This window comes from Chionomys nivalis, chromosome 2 (genome assembly GCF_950005125.1).
Source record: "Chionomys nivalis chromosome 2, mChiNiv1.1, whole genome shotgun sequence".
NCBI classification, from domain to species: domain Eukaryota; kingdom Metazoa; phylum Chordata; class Mammalia; order Rodentia; family Cricetidae; genus Chionomys; species Chionomys nivalis.
This window is the reverse complement of record NC_080087.1, coordinates 56,392,079-56,409,849: the sequence shown is the minus strand read 5'-3', so window position 1 is coordinate 56,409,849 and position 17,771 is coordinate 56,392,079. Positions and strand designations below refer to the sequence as shown.

General features: G+C 46.4%; 1 protein-coding gene across 3 annotated transcripts; it reads right to left on the bottom strand.

Annotated features, from left to right (window-relative positions):
* Nucleotides 1-262: 262 nt before the first annotated feature.
* Zbtb24 (zinc finger and BTB domain containing 24) lies at nucleotides 263-16,752 on the bottom strand. Of its 3 annotated transcripts, none has more exons than XM_057762983.1 (7): nucleotides 16,613-16,752; nucleotides 14,572-15,536; nucleotides 12,086-12,253; nucleotides 11,514-11,597; nucleotides 10,616-10,699; nucleotides 4,452-4,533; nucleotides 263-2,750 (listed from the first exon to the last, which is right to left on the bottom strand). In XM_057762983.1, exons 2-7 carry the CDS (start codon nucleotides 15,506-15,508, stop codon nucleotides 2,051-2,053), a joined length of 2,055 nt encoding a protein of 684 aa, XP_057618966.1. In that variant the 5' UTR covers nucleotides 15,509-15,536; nucleotides 16,613-16,752; the 3' UTR covers nucleotides 263-2,050. The 3 variants fall into 3 exon arrangements, 1 of the variants encoding a protein (XP_057618966.1); XR_009056698.1 differs by having other exon boundaries at nucleotides 2,613-2,750; nucleotides 11,498-11,597; XR_009056699.1 differs by lacking the exon at nucleotides 263-2,750 and having other exon boundaries at nucleotides 4,506-4,533; nucleotides 10,616-10,779.
* Between the last annotated feature and the right edge of the window lie 1,019 nt (nucleotides 16,753-17,771).

Sequence of the window (17,771 nt, the reverse complement as noted above, 5' to 3'; positions counted from 1 at the left end):
ACCAAACCAAAAGCTACATAACCATGCTTCTGAATAATTACCCAGCTGTCTACGGTGAGAAAAAATTTAATTTTCTTTAATACAAAGTAGAGTTTTTGAGAAAATGAGTATTAGGAAGTTTTGAAGAGATCATAAAGTCTTTTGTGTTCTAAGAATGAACAGGGACTAGAGAGATGCTCAGCGGGTAAGAGCACTTGCTGTACAAATGTGAGGACCTGAGCGTGGATCCCAGCACCCAGGTCAAATCCAGGAGATGGCCATGTGTGCTTATAACCCCCATGCTGTAAGGTAGAAGCAGGAGGATGGCTGAGGCTTGCTGGACACCAGCTTCCGGATTCCCATCTCAGGGAAATAAGGCAGAGTGATATCAGGATACCCAGTGTCCTCCCGTGGCCTCCACAGACACACACATCCCACACTCACACACAAGGAATACACAGCTTGTGACTAAATCAAGAGTCTAAAATACTAAAGTAAGAAAGTATTTGTAAAAAATTGACTCTATTCAGGTCCAATTTCATATTACTTTAGTTGAATTACCACTTTGGTAATTCAATTTGTAAATTATAGATAATAAAATACAACGTGGTAAGTATGGAACAAAAATACTTTCATCTTCTCTCCAACCTAAAGAATTGTCTATTTCTGTACATATCCAGGATGCAAACACATCTGGGTTTTGGTGTGAATACGAGCAGTCTAAGCTAAGCTAACAACTGTTGTGGAAAACACGTTGTTAGATTTTGGACTCACTTCCTACCCCATAATGTTATTAGGACCCTCATCTCTTTCTCGAACATCACTACCAGGTTATGAGAGATAAAAGTCAAAGAATTCAAATAGATGCAGTGATCCTGAAAACAAGCCAAACATAATTTAATCTTTTTGTGATGGTTTGAAAGACACACAATCATAGGGACAGGAGGGTTACTTCCACTCTGAGGCTCAAAATTAAGTGGTGTGTTGATGGATTTCACCAAGTGTTAAGAAAAATAGATTAGTGTACACTTCCACATCTAGGAAGTTCTAAGATTGAATGTGCAAATCAGTATTTTGAGATCAAGTAGGCTACAGTAGTGTAGCTGAATAAACATTCTAGTTTCAGGTAATTAAGGATCCTTTTTCATGAAAATCAAGTCATTATCTAACAAAATTTGGTTTATTTGGAATGAGTATCTTGATTTAGTTTCATACTCTGGAGACGTTTTAATTAAAAATTTAACAGCCTGCTTCTTTAAAAAAATGTATAAATCCAAGTTTTGCAGAAAAGTTGAACTCAAAATTTTAAAAGTACAATTTGTGCCAAGTGGTAGTGGTTCATGCCTTTAATCCCAGCACTTGTGAGACAGAGGCAGGCGGTTCTTTATGAGTTTGAGGGAGTCTGGTCTACAAAACGAGTTCTAAGACAGCCAGGACTGTTACACAGAGAAACCCTGTCTGGGAATACAAACAACAGAAAAGTACTCTTTTGCTGCTGTTTCATGAGTGTGGTTTTCGAATCTGAATCTACCCTCAGTGAGACATGATCAGCCCACAGTACCACACAAAGATAAAATTCAAGGGGTGCTCTCTTAGGGCAGAAAAGCTACTGGAGGGGAATCTCCTGATTGAAGTAATCGGGTACAGTCAGTCCTGACTTGTTTTAGACTGGCAAGTATACTGCCTAAGAAAAATAACAGAATGGAACCAACCACCATACCAGAAGAGTCAACCTATGTATACCTTTTTGTTCTAAAGAAGACCACATTCTATGGCCACGAACATTCAACTCTTACAGAAAAGTCTAAATCAGTGCTGCCAAGAGAAACTACCCATCTTTAGAAACGAAGTAGATGACTGTGGAGCCCCTCATCAATATTTAAATGATAAATATGAATTGGTATTACAGATAAGATAGATCTGTAATGCCAACACACAGATTCTGTCCCAATGGAGTCCACGATAAATAACCCGGTGGTTAGCTATCACATCTTTAAGGATCTGTAAGATGGTAGCCCAAAGGACCAGCCATCACTACTTGTCCAGTGGAACAGTCAGACATGTGCTTGGGTCAGCTCTGCTCCTGGCCTAGTGGAGCAGGTAGGGGTGGATCAGGCTCCTGTGTCAGCTCTAGGTGCTGGGCTGGATCAGAAGCAGCAGCTGCCAACTGGAGCGCCTCTGTGTGCCCTTGGTGGGCGTGTAGATGCTCCAGCGTTTCCTTGGAAAGTGTGATGACATGCACTGGCTCTGGCTGGGAGGCCTCCATCTGGCTTCCAATCATGCCGAGGCTCTGAATGTGCTCTGTTTGCTCCTGCTGAGCTGAAAGAATCAGGCTCTGTAGTTGCTCAGGCTGCTGTGTGAGCAGGGCAAGGTTAGCAGCTGGGTCTGTGGCCATGCTCTGAGAACTCTCAGCAGGTACGATGCTGACCCCCTGGCTGGGGCCTGGCATGAAGTTAATGTTATGCACAGAATCAGTTACCAGCAGCTGAATCTCCTGCTCTCCCGAGGTGGAGAGCTGGTATGGCTGCAGCTGAAGAATGTTCCGGACCTCGTCAGCATTACTGCCAGAAACACTGCTAGAATCTGATGTGTGTTTCTCTTTGCTGTGAATTTTCAAGTGAGCTTTCAAATTGTCTAAGCGAGCAAACTGTAAGCTACACTCAGGGCAGGAGAAAGGCTTTTTGCCCGTATGTAGGATGCAGTGTCTCCTCTTGGCGCTGGAGTCAGAGAAGGACTTGCCACAGATGCTGCAGGAGTATGGCTTTTCTCCCCTGTAAGAAAACACAGAAACACTTGTTCCTACTTCCTGGTTACTTAGCAGAAGACATCAAAGCTAAAGGAACGCTGGGCCCAGCAGCACTGCATCTTGAGTGTTTGCTGTCCTCTTTATAAGAATTCCTTTCCCGAATGCCAATGCTTAAACCCATGTCAAACCCTTCAAATTAGTGCCAGCTCCGCTTCACACCAAAAGAAAACAACACGGGAGCCACTGGCCAGGCAGCGTCCAAAGTCACAGGTCCTACCAACTATTGACTGACTTAGAGTGAACCGCTTCCATGTGGCTTCCCCAAGTCTCAAAAATAAAAAAGGGCTTATTGTAGGGTGGCAGGTGGGACTGGGCTATGGGGGATGGACTTTATTTATTTATTTATTTATTTATTTATTTATTTATTATGTATACAATATTCTGTCTGTGTGTGTTTATGCCCGAAGGCCAGAAGAGGGCACCAGATCTCATTACAGATGGTTGTGAGCCACTATGTGGTTGCTGGGAATTGAACTCAGGACCTTTGGAAGAGCAGGCAATGCTCTTAACCGCTGAGCCATCTCTCCAGCCCCCGGGGATGAACTTTTATAAGACTATTGTTATATGTGTTTCAGGTAAGAGAGTAAACATTTACATATTATACAAACAGTTCTATTGTGCTTTTAGTTTTTACAGCTGATTTTTAGATTCTAAAGGCCAAATAGATATGTATGTATTATGATTAATATCAATATTAAAATTTTAACAGCTCCTAATTACTTTTGAAGCTTTTAGAAATATACGTAAGACCATAATTTTTATCAACAGAACTCTTTTCTTTTGGATAGAATTTTCCTATGCAATCCAGTTTGGTCTCAAACTGTTGATCCTCTTGCTTCTGGCCTACCAGGTGCTGGGCTTGTAGGCATGCTCTATCATTCTTAACTCCAGATATTATTTTCTTCCTTTTGAGTCATAGTCTAACTCTGTGGTCCATGCTAGCCTTGAACTTGTGGCCACCCTCCTGCTTCTACCTCCTATATGCTGAAATTTCAAGCTTCATACTTCACTAATGGTTTAACTTGTGTGTGTAGTGTATCTCTGTATGCGTGTGGAGGCCAGAGGTCGCCACTGGTTGTCTTCCTCTCTCTCTACCTGACTGTCTGAGGGTCTTTCACTGAACCCAGAGCCTGCCAGTCTGGCTAGCCTGGTGGTCAGACAACCCCTGGGATCTACCTTCCTCCGCCCTCTGACATACATGCAGCACAGCCTCTGGCTTTTACATGGGGCTGGAGATCTGAACAAATTCTCATTCTCCTGCAAAAAGTAGTTTATTCACTGAGCCACTTCCCCAGGCCTTAATGTTTACTTCTGATTGAAGATGTAAGCTTCAGATCACTCCCCAAATAAAAACTACAACAAAATAATGAAGCCAACAATGAAGGCTTTTATTGGTCAGAACCAATATTGCTGGTTTTGTCTGGTTTTAAAATTTAAATATTGCTGGTTTTAAAAAATAAGATAATAAACCACATAGAAAATTCTATCAGAGTAACAACTGGAAGTAAAGCTTATATAGGGCAAAGGTTACCCCCACAGAACACCAGACTTCAGTGAGGCCGCTAAATGACAAAAAAGCCAGGTGTGGTGGCATACACTTACAGTCCCACGTGTATGCAGGGCTAGAGAGGTATGTCCCATGTCACCCAGCCCCAAACAAGCTTACCGGTGGATTCTGATGTGGGTCTGGAGGGAGCTCTTTGCCGTGAAAGATTTCCCACAGATTTCACAGGTAAATGGCTTCTCGCCTAGAAAAAGGAAAACAGAGAAAAGCGTGTATTAATTCACACCCGACATTGAAAAATAACAACCTTGGCCAGGTGGTGGCGGCACATACCTCTGATTCCAGCACCCAGAGGTAGGAGGATCTTTGTGAGTTCAAGGCCAGCCTGGTATACAGAGAGCGTTCCAGGACAGACAGCCAGGGCTACACAGAGAAACCCTTTCTTGGAAGGGGGAAAAAAAAAAAAAGAAGAACAAAATAAGAACTCAGGCGTTTTACTTTCCCAATGGGAGGAACAAAGGCCACTCTGTTCGAGCGCAGGAAGCACATCTGGGCGGTGCCAAGAGATGCGAGGATGCAGGGGAGACGTGGTTCCTTCCCATGACGATGGAGTAGCTCTTCATATGTGGGTGACAAAAGAGCCTGCATTTTCTCCCGAGTCTGACACTGACTCTTGCACCTCTGCAGAACCTCTGGGCAAGGTGGCCCAGGACCTTCGAAGGGACCTCTGTGCACCAGGGCACACTGCTCACATCTATATCTACCTTCCAAATATGCCTAGAATCTGACTATTTCTCACTTCCTCCTTCGTGGATCACAGCAGTCTTTTTTTAAAAAAAAAAAAAGATTTTATTTATTATGTACATAGGTTTCTTCCTTCATGTATCCTGCAGTACAGAAGAGGACACCAGATCTTATTACAGATGGTTGTGAGCCACCATGTGGTTGCTGGGAATTGAACTCAGGACCTCTGGAAGAGCAGCCAGTGCTCTATTCCTCTGAGCCATCTCTCCAGCCACCAGGATCACAGCAGTCTTGAAAAGGGTCTCTTACTTCCTGGTTCTACACTGTCAACATGGTAAACAGTGTGGGCCTTTCCACACTGACAGAACATGTCACAGTAGCAGCAATTGCTCCAGTGTCCATATCAGGAGACAGCAGGCAAGGCTTCACCCTCCAACAGGTCACAGATCTACACACACACACACACACACACACTCTACTATTCCAGAAACCCTGGCAAATGAATGACTTTCCCACGGTGGTCTACGGCTCACATAAAATGTGCAAGTACTCAGATTTCACTTGTTAGGAGCAACAAGTGTTTTTCAGTGTTAGTCTGCACACCATACATGTGACAATGGGCTCTCAGCTCCCCCAGAAGCCAAGTGAAGGAAGGGATCCTAATAGAGGTGAGAGGAGTTTTGGAAAAGCCAACAGCAAGACCTGGCCTCACTACAGAAAGCAGAGGAGAGTTGCTCTTTCAGACTAGACTTGTCTCTGAGCTCCACCCAGCACAGCACCCACACACAAGACAAGCTGGACGATCAGCGTGTGCACATGGTTGCCTTCATCACGCAAAGGTTACAGGCAGGCGGCTTTCTAATCAGAACTGCGGCTACTCAGACCTCAGTCAGTTCCCACCTCTCATGTAGACTGTACCTGTTCCACTTGGGCTTCAAATACACAGAGTCGGCAGTATTTTTCACACAGTCTCATTGTGTAGCTCTGACTGGCCTCAAATCACAGAGGTCCATGTGCCTGTCTTCTGAGTACTAAGATCAAAGGCATTCATCACTGTGCACAGCTCCGGTTCAGCAGAGTGGGAAGTTCAGAGTTCAGGAATCTACACCTGGCTAGGGCCTTCTTGTTGTACCTCCAGGGCAGAAGGTGGAGAAGAAAGGGCATTGGAGGGGAAGGGAAAGGACTAAACTCATCCTTCTCAGTGCCCCACTGCCCCACTAACGGGGCATCTGATGTTTTAACGCTTTTCGTCAGCCATTAGGATTCCAACGCTGGTCTGTAGGACACTCAAGCCATGGTGACGGAATCTCTCACCCCTGGCTTCAAATCTGTTCTATGTGAACTCTCTCTTCAACCCGGGGCCACTCCTCTCTTTTATTTCGTTCAGAAACACTGAGAGACCTCCAGCAAAGTTGCAGCTAGGAAAGACAGTAGCCAAACAGACGATCACAGCATCAGGAAGGGTGTACAGTCTACTGAGAGGGTAGGAAAAATGGAGTGTGCTCCAATAACGACTGAAATCCACAGCACTGAGTGCAGACAGGATGCCGGGACAGATTAGAAGGGCCTGACAGGGCACTGGCGTAAGTACAACCAGAATGCTAGGGGCACAAGGATTCACTGAGGAGTGGTGGGCTCAAAGACGAGCCAAAATCCCAGACAGAGATTTAAGTAGACAGATGATGTGTTCAGAGTGTGCCAGTAAGTGGACTAGAGGGAGGATTTCCTGCTAGACTATGCACGAGGTATTGTGGTTGGGGCCATGAGATGCAGAAGACAGATGGGACAGAGGTTAAAGGCGGAGACACGAGGGCTTGAGCAGCAGAGACCGGAAGGAAGTCTGTAACATGAAGCTCAGACAGTAACAATCAAAGTTGAGGCCAGAGACAGGAGGATGACTCAGGAAGATGCAGGCAGAGCTGACTCAGTCCCAGAGGGGCCACGACTTCTGCCTGGTTTCCAACTTTTTAAAATCTGGGCTATTAACAGTTTGTCATGTCAGCAGTGACGACTCTGTCCTAGATTAATGCGCTCCCAGTCTCTTCACCGCCCTCCTGACCTGAAGGCCTTCCTCTCAGTCTTCCAATCACCTATCCCAGGCCCTCCCTTTCTCTGCCCACCCTCCAAGGCTGCTCAAGCCCTCTCAAGACACATTAAAGAACAGCCCTCTCCCTGTTCATGGCCCTGCTGCGTCAGTGGTCTGCCTCACTGTCTGGAGCCTCACCACACTGGTTCTCTGCAAACCACTGGGCTTTTACAGCCTCACGTCCATCCGACTGGCGGCACACCTACATGCTCTCTGAGTCACCCAGCATCTGCTCTACCTTCCTGATCAAGGGCTCCACTCTGGGGAGCAAAATTCGCCCTCCCTTCTGGGTTCATCACACTGCACTGAGATTATTAACAGATATACACAGACTCTGCAAGGGCATGAGGTCCTGAGTGGCCTCAGATCCCAGGAAAACTGTAACAAGCAAGATGGACTCATCTCAACACAGGCAGAGAAACTTTGGCAGCTTCATACCTAACCCACAGAATGAGGTTGTGACTGAAACTGTGACATCATGAACTTTGTCATGTGACTGGGCAGGACAGCCACATGAGCATGGGAGCCCACACGTAGGACCAGTGTTAATCTAACACAATCTAAGGGACAGAGCTGCTGGAGAGGTGGAAGCACTCTGTACAGCAGAAGCTACTCACAAGGATGGCTGCATACAGGCACATTGAGCAACGTTCCCACCTTAAGGACAGGAGAAAACCACAGTCCATGGTGGTAGAGCACACCTACAGTCCCAGCACTCATGCTGACACACGAGGACGGAGTTCTTAGGCCAAGCTGAGCCGCGTAGCAAGACCCTTTCAAAAGAAGAAAACCCACAACAAACAAGTGGCCCCTTATCAATTGTATGAGTTTTCCTGGATTGACTATGTCCCACAAGCCTGACCTGCTCCAGGTCAGGGAAAATATCCGACTGTGAGATCATGAGCCAGATCCTTCTCTTAGCGGCACCACTCACAGCAGCGCCGCCTGCCCACTGGACAAGTGGCCTTCGGTATCCTCCTGGGGAACAGAGATATTATGTGTCTTTGGTTTCTCTGGTGTCTGGTGCATGGCATCTCACCTGGAGAGAGTGTGCACTTGTGGTCTGAGAAACAAGTGAGGGTCTAGGTTCTTAAACCAAGCATGGCTATGCTGGCAAACACCTGCTTTACATCCTAGTTCAGGGTAGGGAATGAGCTGCCGATGTGGCCACTGAGCTGAGGGCTAGAAACAGATGTGCTGTACGAAGACCCTGTTCTTGAAGAACCCTGATGTTCTGAAGGGTTTGGCTTATTCTCCCCAACAGGGACCAATATCTAATTTTTTTTTGCATTTTAATAACAAACTCACCACATAGACTACACAGTCTCCTGAGATGGTTCATTATGAGGGAAAGACCATCTCCTTTTTTGGGGGGTGGGGGTTCGAGACAAGGTTTTGCTGTAGCTTTGGAGCCTGTCCTGGAACTTGCTCTGTAGACCAGGCTGGCCTCGAACTCACAGAGATCTGTCTGCCTCTGCCTCCCGAGTGCTGGGATTGAAGTTGTGTGCCACCATTACCCAGTTTGTTTGTTTTAAAGCTTCACAAATGTTTGAAGTGTGCAGCTATAAACAAATAAACTGTGCTACATGGCCCTGTTGTCCCTGTGGTCTACCCAAGCATCCTTCTCCTAGCACCCTGGCTGAGGGCTTTGTACTGCTGTCTCCCCACAGCACACTGTGGTTTCCACTCAAGCGGCTCCCATCCCTGAAACCTTCCAGGACAGCCCCATCCAGAGAGAAGCACCTCTTCCCACACTTGCTTTCCCGCACCATATCTAATTTCCATGCACCATGGACATGCTCCCTGTCTGTTGTCTGGGCCTCCCTTCTCAAACGCTGATGTCACACCAGCAGGGACTTGGACATCTCTTTATCTGTCCGTTGGCTTAAGGCAGAGCCTGGTACTCAGCAAATGGTCAGTAAACATGCAGTGAATGACTGCATTACATTCCACAGCCCTACTGGTGAGAAAGCCTATGGAAGCCAAGGAGCCACCGAGATGCTTGGCAGGTGACCACACCAACACCAAGTCTGAGAGATACCCAAGACTCCAACAAGTCGTCCTGACTTTCACATGCATGTTGTGGCACCTGTGTGCACATGGATGGACACATACACATACCGTAAAAAATTAAGAATGTACAGAGTAAGTTTCATAAAAGTCACCCCTTTTAAGACAATTTCCTATGTGCTCAGGGGTCTAGAGAGATTGCTCAGTGAGTAAAAACAGTGACTGTTCTTTCAAAGGAGCCAACAACTTCTGGTCTCTAGGAGTACTGCGTGCATGTGGCACACACATAAATGCAGGCAAACCACACTTACACGTAAAATAAAAACAAATAAATCTCAAAATTGCTGGGAATCAGAAATAACACAGATTTTTTTTCAGATTTTAGAAAATTTTCTTTCTTGTTCTCTCGCCCTGTCTTTTTCTCTCTTTCACACACATATACACACATTTTAGAGATGAGATCAAATCTACACACAAAATTGATCATGTTTTATATAAACTTCCTCCACATAGCCTGGTGAGAATTTAGACAGTATTTCTGGTGTACCTAAATTTTGATTATGCTCTGTCCCATGAGGACAGGTGTGGCACTTTCCACTGGGCATCACATTGGCACTTAAACAGTTTGGGATTTGGAACATTTTGGGGTTTTGGGAGTTTCTGGTCCCAGGCACTTGGATAATAATAACTTAGGTTTTCTTTAAGTCAGGAAATTACCAACCTGCATTAAAAAAATCGAAGTGCCAAAAGCTAAACAATTCTTGTGTGTGTTTGTTTTTGTCTTTTGAGCCAGGGTTTCTCTGTATGGCCCTGGCTATCCTGGAACTCACTCCATAGACCAGGCTGGCCAGATCTCAGAGGTCTGCCTATACAATATTAGCAGACAACTTGACAGAATCATTAAATAATCTACCTTAATAGAAACTGTTTCTTGGAAAAATCCAATAGGCTTATTTTTAACCCTTCCAAAATGTCCAAGATGAACAGTTTTACTCCTCTGAACTTAAAATGGAAAAAACAAAACAAAAAAACCCCTACCTGCCCCAACAATGCTGCCTTCTCATTCCTGCCTCTTTGGGAGGCAGCAATTTCATAGCTGAGCACTGGCTCCAGAAGACAGAGAGAGGAACTCTGTGTCTACCTTCGTGTCTGGTGTATGCTTTCTTCTCTAAACAATTTATTGCTCTCCCCTTCAGTGTTGAAGGGACAGTGACATAGAGCCAGACCGAGACCGACACTGTGGAATGACGTGAATTCTCACACGTGAACAGCGTTCGTCAGGTAAGCTCCATTTTCTGCTGACTCACAGTGGGATTGATGTCCCCACACAACAGTGGCCACAGCATTTTGTGCTGGCTTACAGCACTTTGCCTTCACTTTGGACTTTTAAATAAAACTTACGATGCACCGCACAGGCAATAAGCATACCAAGCACAGGCGGAGGACACCACGTGCAGCAGGGAGGCTTGAAAGAGAGGCGGGTTACCTGTGTGCGTTCGCAGATGCTTCTTTAGCTGAGACACATCCATGAATTTTCGACGGCAGTGGCTGCATTCTGGTAGTGAGTGGCCTTGCCGCAACGATAAAAAAAGTGTCAGTGCATGCATGCTCTCCCTGCATTTCTTCAGTGATTTCTGTTAAAGCGCTTCCCTGAAAAATAATCACTGTAAATATGGCACTTTCCAACAACAATAAACTTTATTACCCCAATGCATCCCACTCAGCAAGAGTCCCCCTCACCCTTCTGAATACCCTTCTCCTCAAACACCAGAGGGACTGGTCAGCTGAGCTTGAGTGATGCCCACCCCTGTCTCATCCCTTACCAGCTGGTAGGAAGAACAGGGCCTTTAGCAATCAGAAGCCATGGGTGAGACATCCCTTCTAGATGCCACTACAACAGCCAACTACCTGAAGCCTCTTGAGCAAGCAGCACTTTGGATACAGCAGTTCTGTGGTGGTTCTATGTATGGTTCCAAAATTATGGTGCAAACATTAAAATGAGTCTTACAGTAGTGGAGAATAACACTACAACCCCTGACTTTTCTTTTCTTTCCTTTCTTTCTTTTTTTTAAAGCTAGTTTCAGGTATCCCAGTCAGGCCTTAAACTCACTACATACCTGAGGGTGATTCTGAACTTCTGACCCTCTTGCCTCCATATCTCAAGTGCTAGGATAACAGATGTGTGCTTGCACGCCTAGTTTTATATGACACTGAGGATGGAACCCTAGGCAAGTTCTCTACTAAACGAGCTGCATTCCTAGCCCGACTGTTTTTCCAGTTCTTTCATTCATCCTGTAAGATGAATCTACTGTTTCACAAATAACGTTGTATCTGCACTTCTTCCCCAGCGATGTAAAACTTTTCTCACCTTATTGGTATCGTACCTGTATGGACTCGGTAATGACTCTTTAGCTGTCTTTTCTGGCTGAAATATTTTCCACACTGATCACAGGTAAAAGACTTCTGCCCTGCCAGTTAAAGAATAAAAAAAAAACACTTAAACCATGACAAAACTGCAGAGAATTAGAATGCCCATGAAGAAGTTCAATAACACAGTGCTCAGGTTCCCATTTTCTACAAGTGATGTGAGCATCTTGTCTACGTATCCAGAAGCAGCCTTTCCAAGGTGTGCAAAACTATGCAAAGCCATAGGGGGAAGTGAAGCCTGGGGTAGAACTGCAGGCTACAAGTGGTTCTCACATAGAGAATTCTAAATTCTAGTGTTTAAGTAAAACACATTTAAATATACATTGCACCGCAGTGGCCAGTTAACAAGTTCTAGCTGAAGGCTGGTGTCGTTCAGAACAGCACATCAACACATGCACAATCCTGTCTTTCAATGGCACTGTGTTGGAAATGACACCAGGCTGCAAAAACACCATTCAGATGCTAGAAATGCCACCCCAGGAAATAGGAACCTGGGAGGCTGGGGGCCTTCTAGTGCAAGTCCCATTACCTGAGTGCAGGCTCATGTGCTCCAGCAGTGAGTGCTTGGTGGTCAGCGCCTTGCTGCACACGGTGCAGGTGTATGGCCGCTCCCCCGTATGCATCCTGCTGTGGACCTGCAAGGAGTGCTTCTGGGCAAAGCCCTTTCCACACTCACTACATTTGAACGGCCGTTCCCCTGCGATCAAAGCCAAGAAGCATGGTATAAATAGAACCCATGCACTCTTCTCTTCCTCCCAAATTAAAATATGTAATACAGAATCATTCATAATTCTAAATATTTAGGGCAAACACCCAAAGTCCAGTGGATAGGTGAGCTATCAGTAATAAAGGTCTAGAAAGTGGAATAGATGAAATCAAAACCAACAGGTAGAAACCATGAGATGCAACCTAATTTTTAAAACCCAGACTTCATATTCATAGAAGTGACCTGCATATTATTAGAGGTTAAAAAAAAAATCACTGCATTTGGGGTTGGAAAAGTGGCTCTGCTCTTACAGAGGACCCTAGTTGGGTTCCCAGCACCCACAGAGTGACACCCAACCACCTAAAACTCCAGGGAATCTGACTGACATTCTCTTCTGATCTCCCAGGGTACTAGACATTCACATGGTGCACATACACACATACATGTAGGCAAACCCTCATACACATAAAATAAAAACCGATCCTTATACTACAGTCAAGGGAAGCCTCTGCGTGAAGACAGACTCCACAGCAGATACGGAAACCAGCAATGCACAGAAGGTATCAGGGATACTGGGCACAGCAGCTCGTATCTGTAACACCAGCATTGGGAAACTGAGGCAGGAAGATCAGGATTTCAAGGCCAGCTAGACTACGTAATGAGATCATGTCTCAAACCAACACAACAATTTACTGGGGCTGGGGGATTTAGTTTAGGTGTAGAGCAACTGTCCAAGGAAGTACAAGGCCCTGGCTTGGGGATCTAGAACTGAAAAGAAAAATTTAAGTTCCTAAAAACCAAACAAAAATGTAGAAATAGCAAACCTAGAAGCTTACAAGTACAGTGGCAATCTCTCAGAAACTAAAGCAAAGATGGAAAGTACAGGTGAAAAATAAGGAAATTACAAGTCGTGTCTAGGAAATTAAGACAGCAGGAGTTCTGGACTGGAAAAGAAACACTGGGGACAAAACAATGTGTGATAAATAAAAGCAAAAGGAGAAAACATGCACACAGGCTGAATGCAAAATTTCAGGCCCAGGGGAATAAAGGAAAGATTCTACATGCTGTTTTACTGAACAATGAAAAACTTTAAATTATGCACAATTTGGATAAACAATCTAGTATTTGCATCCATTAGTTACAGAGCCCATTAGAGACTAAAATAGAACCCAGCACAGTTCAACACATAGTCGGGATTTTGTTCTGTTCGTAGTGCCCTAATTCAGGTTCTCACCATACAGAATCTGAGGGGTTTTCTTTATCAAGAGAGCCTCTCACATATCCCTGGCTTGCTTTGCAGGCAAGTATGCTCCTGAACTTGAGATCCTCCTGTCTCCACTTCTGGAGTGTGGGGATCATACAAGCCCAGTTTCTGTGGTGTTGGGGAGTGACATGAGTAGTCACTCTGGTGACTGAGCGACTTCTCTGGGAAACACAAACATGGCTAATCCCAGAAGCCTGGGTGTGGGGCACAGCTGCAGAGGATCTAGGTGGTTCTAATAAGCAGGCTCAGAAACACAGCAGCAGGTGCGGCTAGGTCACGTGACAGCAAAACTAAACACTAGCTCCTATACGGAGGCTTACGAGCGACAATTACAACCTGACCTGAAACAGGGCAATTAAACAGCTCAAGAAAATGCTTGAATATTTCTGTTAGAGATACGTTGTCCAATACGGTGGCCATCAGACGTACATGGTTATGAAACAAAATTAAAATTCAGTTTCTCAGTCCTGCTATCTAAATTCAAGCGGTAAAACTTCTGTGTAGGGCTGGGATACAGCTTAGCTGTAAAACGCTTGCTTGCAGGCACCTAAACCCTGGGTTCCATCCCTGGGACTGTAAGAGAGGGAAAAGGTCTCTATGTTGTTAGTGACTGCCATATTGGTCATATGGAGAGGACATTTCAATGACAAGGGGACTAATGCCAATGCTGAGTCAGAGGCACCCAAAAGGAGGAAAATCTTCACAAGATGGCTGAACTATAAAGATGTCTACAGAACGACAAGAGAAGGCTTCTGCAAAGATGGGGAACACTAACAAATCAAAGGGCAGGAGGAGCTGGATAGCTTGGTAAGTAAACAAAACAGCTCTGCTCTGGATCAGGCTTGCTGGGTCATCGTGGCATGGCTGAGTCTGCTCCAGACCCTCTCCTCATCTGTACAGTGCGGGCGTCACCTACTGTGAGACTACTGAGAACTAACACAGGAGCAGCTCAGAAGGCTTTACCGCAGTGCCTGTCATGCAGAAATACTGTCATGACATCCCCAATTTCCCAATGAGGTGTACTAAGTTTGGAAAGTGTAGTTACCAGTGTGGCGTCTTTGGTGGATGGCTAAAAAGTGATTATACTTAAAGACTTTGCCACAGTCTTGACAGCGGGCCTCAGGACCACCGGCACGCTTTTTTCTTCCAGACAGCCTCTTGGCGGAAGCCTGGTCATCTTCATCTCCAATGAGTTTGTAGTCTTTAAGCTTGACAGACCTCCGAATCCTCCGCTTGCTGTACCTGCTCAGGCTATCCTGTCCATCCCGAGCCTTGGGGTCACAATTCTCATCCTTTTCGGCAAGCAGCTCCTCCACTCTCCCTGGCTCACCCACAGGCTCTGAGTTCTTTTCTTTTGGCATCTGTTCGCTCGGTTCCACACCGCCCCCTTCTCTAGCCACAGAGTTTTGTCTGTTCTGAACCGAATTGTTCACTCTGAGCTGCATCTCGTCCTCTGCAGCTAGTTCTGATTTCCCCTCCTGCATGCTACTGCCTTTTCTCGGTCTTCCCCGCTTCCGTTTTAAAGGATCATTCTTCTTATTAGAAATAACGACCACTGGGGTACCAGTGCCGTTCAGAGTCGGCGGCTTTGGGGAGCTATGGTTCGTCTGGAAGTCTGTGTACGCCTTTATCAGATCATAGACTTTCAAGAACTGAGCAGTGGCCAGGATCTGTTCTGTAGTTTTCTCACTGGCATGTAGATAGCCTGTGTAGATAAATTCCAGCAGAATACCAAAGGTGTCTGCAACCATGCCTTCCAACATATAGATAGACTGGCCAATCTCGCCCTCTTCCGCAAACATCATCGAGAAATACTCGCTACTGGCAGCGAGTAAGGCTTTGTGGGCTCGGAAATGCACATTCTCCACGATTAGAGTAATATCACAAAGAAAGCCTCTCTTCCTCTGGTCCTCGAGGCTAGCCAGGACAGTGTCACTGTGCGTGTCTGAGTGCACAACAAGCTGAGCAGAAGGCTCAGCCATCTTCTCCAGACTCTGAAGAGGATTAAATCTGAAATAAGAAAACAAGGTTTATTTAGGAGGAAATATTATCTAACAAGGCTGTGCTCGTGCTTCAGTTGACACGAACCATCACTATCATTACCACCTTTGAAGTCTACTCAGAAGCCCAGCCTTGGGTTCCCACCCTGTTGTGGCTCCGGATGCCTCTCCACTAACCATCCACATAACCTCTTATGGTCTAGAATTTCCTCTGGAAATTACAGAACGGGATCAAACATCTGTACAGCCTTCCCTTGCATTTACTTGGTATTTAAACTTCATAAGTGTGAGCCGGGTGGTGGTGGTGGACGCCTTTAATCCTAGCACTTGGGAGGCAGAGGCAGGTGGATCTCTGTGAGTTCGAGGCCAGCCTGGTCTACAAGAGCTAGTTCCAGGACAGGCTCCAAAGCGACAGAGAAACCCTGTCTAGAAAAACCAAAAAAAAAAAAAAAAAAAAAAAAAAAAAAAGAACTCTGGGTTGGAGAGATGGCTCAATGGTTAAGAGCACTGGCTGCTCTGAATTCGGTTCCCAGCAACCATATGGTGGCTCACGGCCATCTGTGATGAAATCTGGTGTCCTTTTCTGACATGTAGGCAGAACACTATATACATAATAAATAAATAAATCTTAAAAAAAAAAAAAAACTTTTTAAGTGTGGCTGCACAGTCAGCCAGTCAGCCGTTGGTGGCGCAGCCTTTAGTCCCAGCACTCGGGAGGCAGAGGTGGGTGGATCTCTGTGAGTTCGAGGCCAGCCTGGTCCACAGAGCGAGTACTAGGACAGGCTCCAAAGCTACACACAGAAACCTTGTCTCGAAAAACCAAAAAATAGTGTGGCTGCACAATGTTGGAGTTGGGGCTGTGCTGCCTCAATCCTACACGTGATTAGCTGTTTGGTCTGTGGGAACCAATATGAGAAAGATAAAAATGAATGCACGCAAGAGAAATCTGCGGTGAAATCTCGCCCGCGTCAAGAAGCCCCGCGCAGAGCAGCGCCTCCGAGCTGCGTTCCAGGCCCAGGGCCTGGGTCCCGCGAGCGCTCCAAGGCGCAAGGCTCCCCGGACCCAGCCCACCGGCGGCGGACATACCTGTCGGGGCCAAGCGGGGTCCTGCCGCGACCAGCCCACCCGGCCACCTAGAGGGGACCCGGCTGGCAGGGGACGTCGCCGCTTCCCCGCCCCCACCGCCACTGCGCGGTGTCTCGAAGCTCCAGCGGACGCCGCGATCGCCAACCCGGAAGCGCGCACCTTCGGCCGTCGGTGCACGTGACCGCATAGCCCCGCCCCGGGGCGGAGTTTGCTGGGGAATCCGGAAAGGGACGGGCAGATGCGGGAATCTGCCTGTGCGCCTGAGCCTGTGTCCTGCTTCCCAGTCATCTCTCCGCCGAAACCTCAGTCACTTTTGTCCGGTAGACGCCAAACTGCTGATGAGGCGTGCGAGGTGGACCTTCGTCTTTATCCTCACCATCGAATGCTAATGTAATAGTTACCCCTAAATGTTTCTCTCGTCTGCCTCCCTTCCCTCCTCGAGTTACGCGTCCTCCGCGCCTTGTTTATCCATGGAATGGGGCTGTTAAAACCAGTGCCCACCTGGTAGGGTTAGAAGGGGCTGAGCAAGTGCTTGGCTTGGCTACTGTGACTGAAATGACCGTTGTTTTTCTTCACGTTTCCAGCATTTTTAAGAGACTGTTGAGGGTTTCAGTTGTCTTAGCTGCAGTATTTTTTGCTCTAATACCCAGGATGGGAGAGTTCTCCAAATAAAGGTTGTCACTCTTCTGGGTAACATCTGGCGTGGCTCTCGTGTCCCCTCTGGATAGCTGCTCCTTAGTTTGGTCTCCAAGCCCCACTCAGATTCGTTCTGGACCTATTTCCAACTGTACGAGCTCAGCGTTTTCGCTCAGCGTTTATGCTTCTCTCGTACCTTATTTCCACTTCCAGATTCCAAACCTGCCATCTATATCGTCACCGTTTGGAAAACTAGAGGTGGAATTAAGTTTTCGTTTTTTTTTGGGGGGGGGGTGGGTCAGGGGAGACAGGGTTTCTCTGTGTAGTCCTGGAACTCACTCTGACCAGGCTGACCTCGAACTCACAGCTACCTCCCGAGTGCTGGGAAATAAAGGTGTTTGCCACCACCACCCTGCTCATTCTTTCTAGTTTTTATTAAAAGTAGCTCAAGTCACACAGGTGTTCCCCTTTATCCTGGACATCCGCTAAATCCTTCAGATGTGTGGGATTCGGGACCTCTGCT

What these genes read in the sequence shown, in the direction of transcription:
- Zbtb24 (XM_057762983.1), bottom strand. Translation starts at nt 15,508, where the DNA reads ATGGCTGAGCCTTCTGCTCAGCTTGTTGTGCACTCAGACACGCACAGT. An exon ending in GCATCTGCGAACGCACACAG is followed by an intron (nt 4,534 to 10,615) that starts GTAACCCGCCTC and finishes TCCTTTTTCTAG; the next exon opens with GCGAGAAGCCATTTACCTGT. An exon ending in ACCCACATCAGAATCCACCG is followed by an intron (nt 2,751 to 4,451) that starts GTAAGCTTGTTT and finishes GTTTTCTTACAG; the next exon opens with GGGAGAAAAGCCATACTCCT.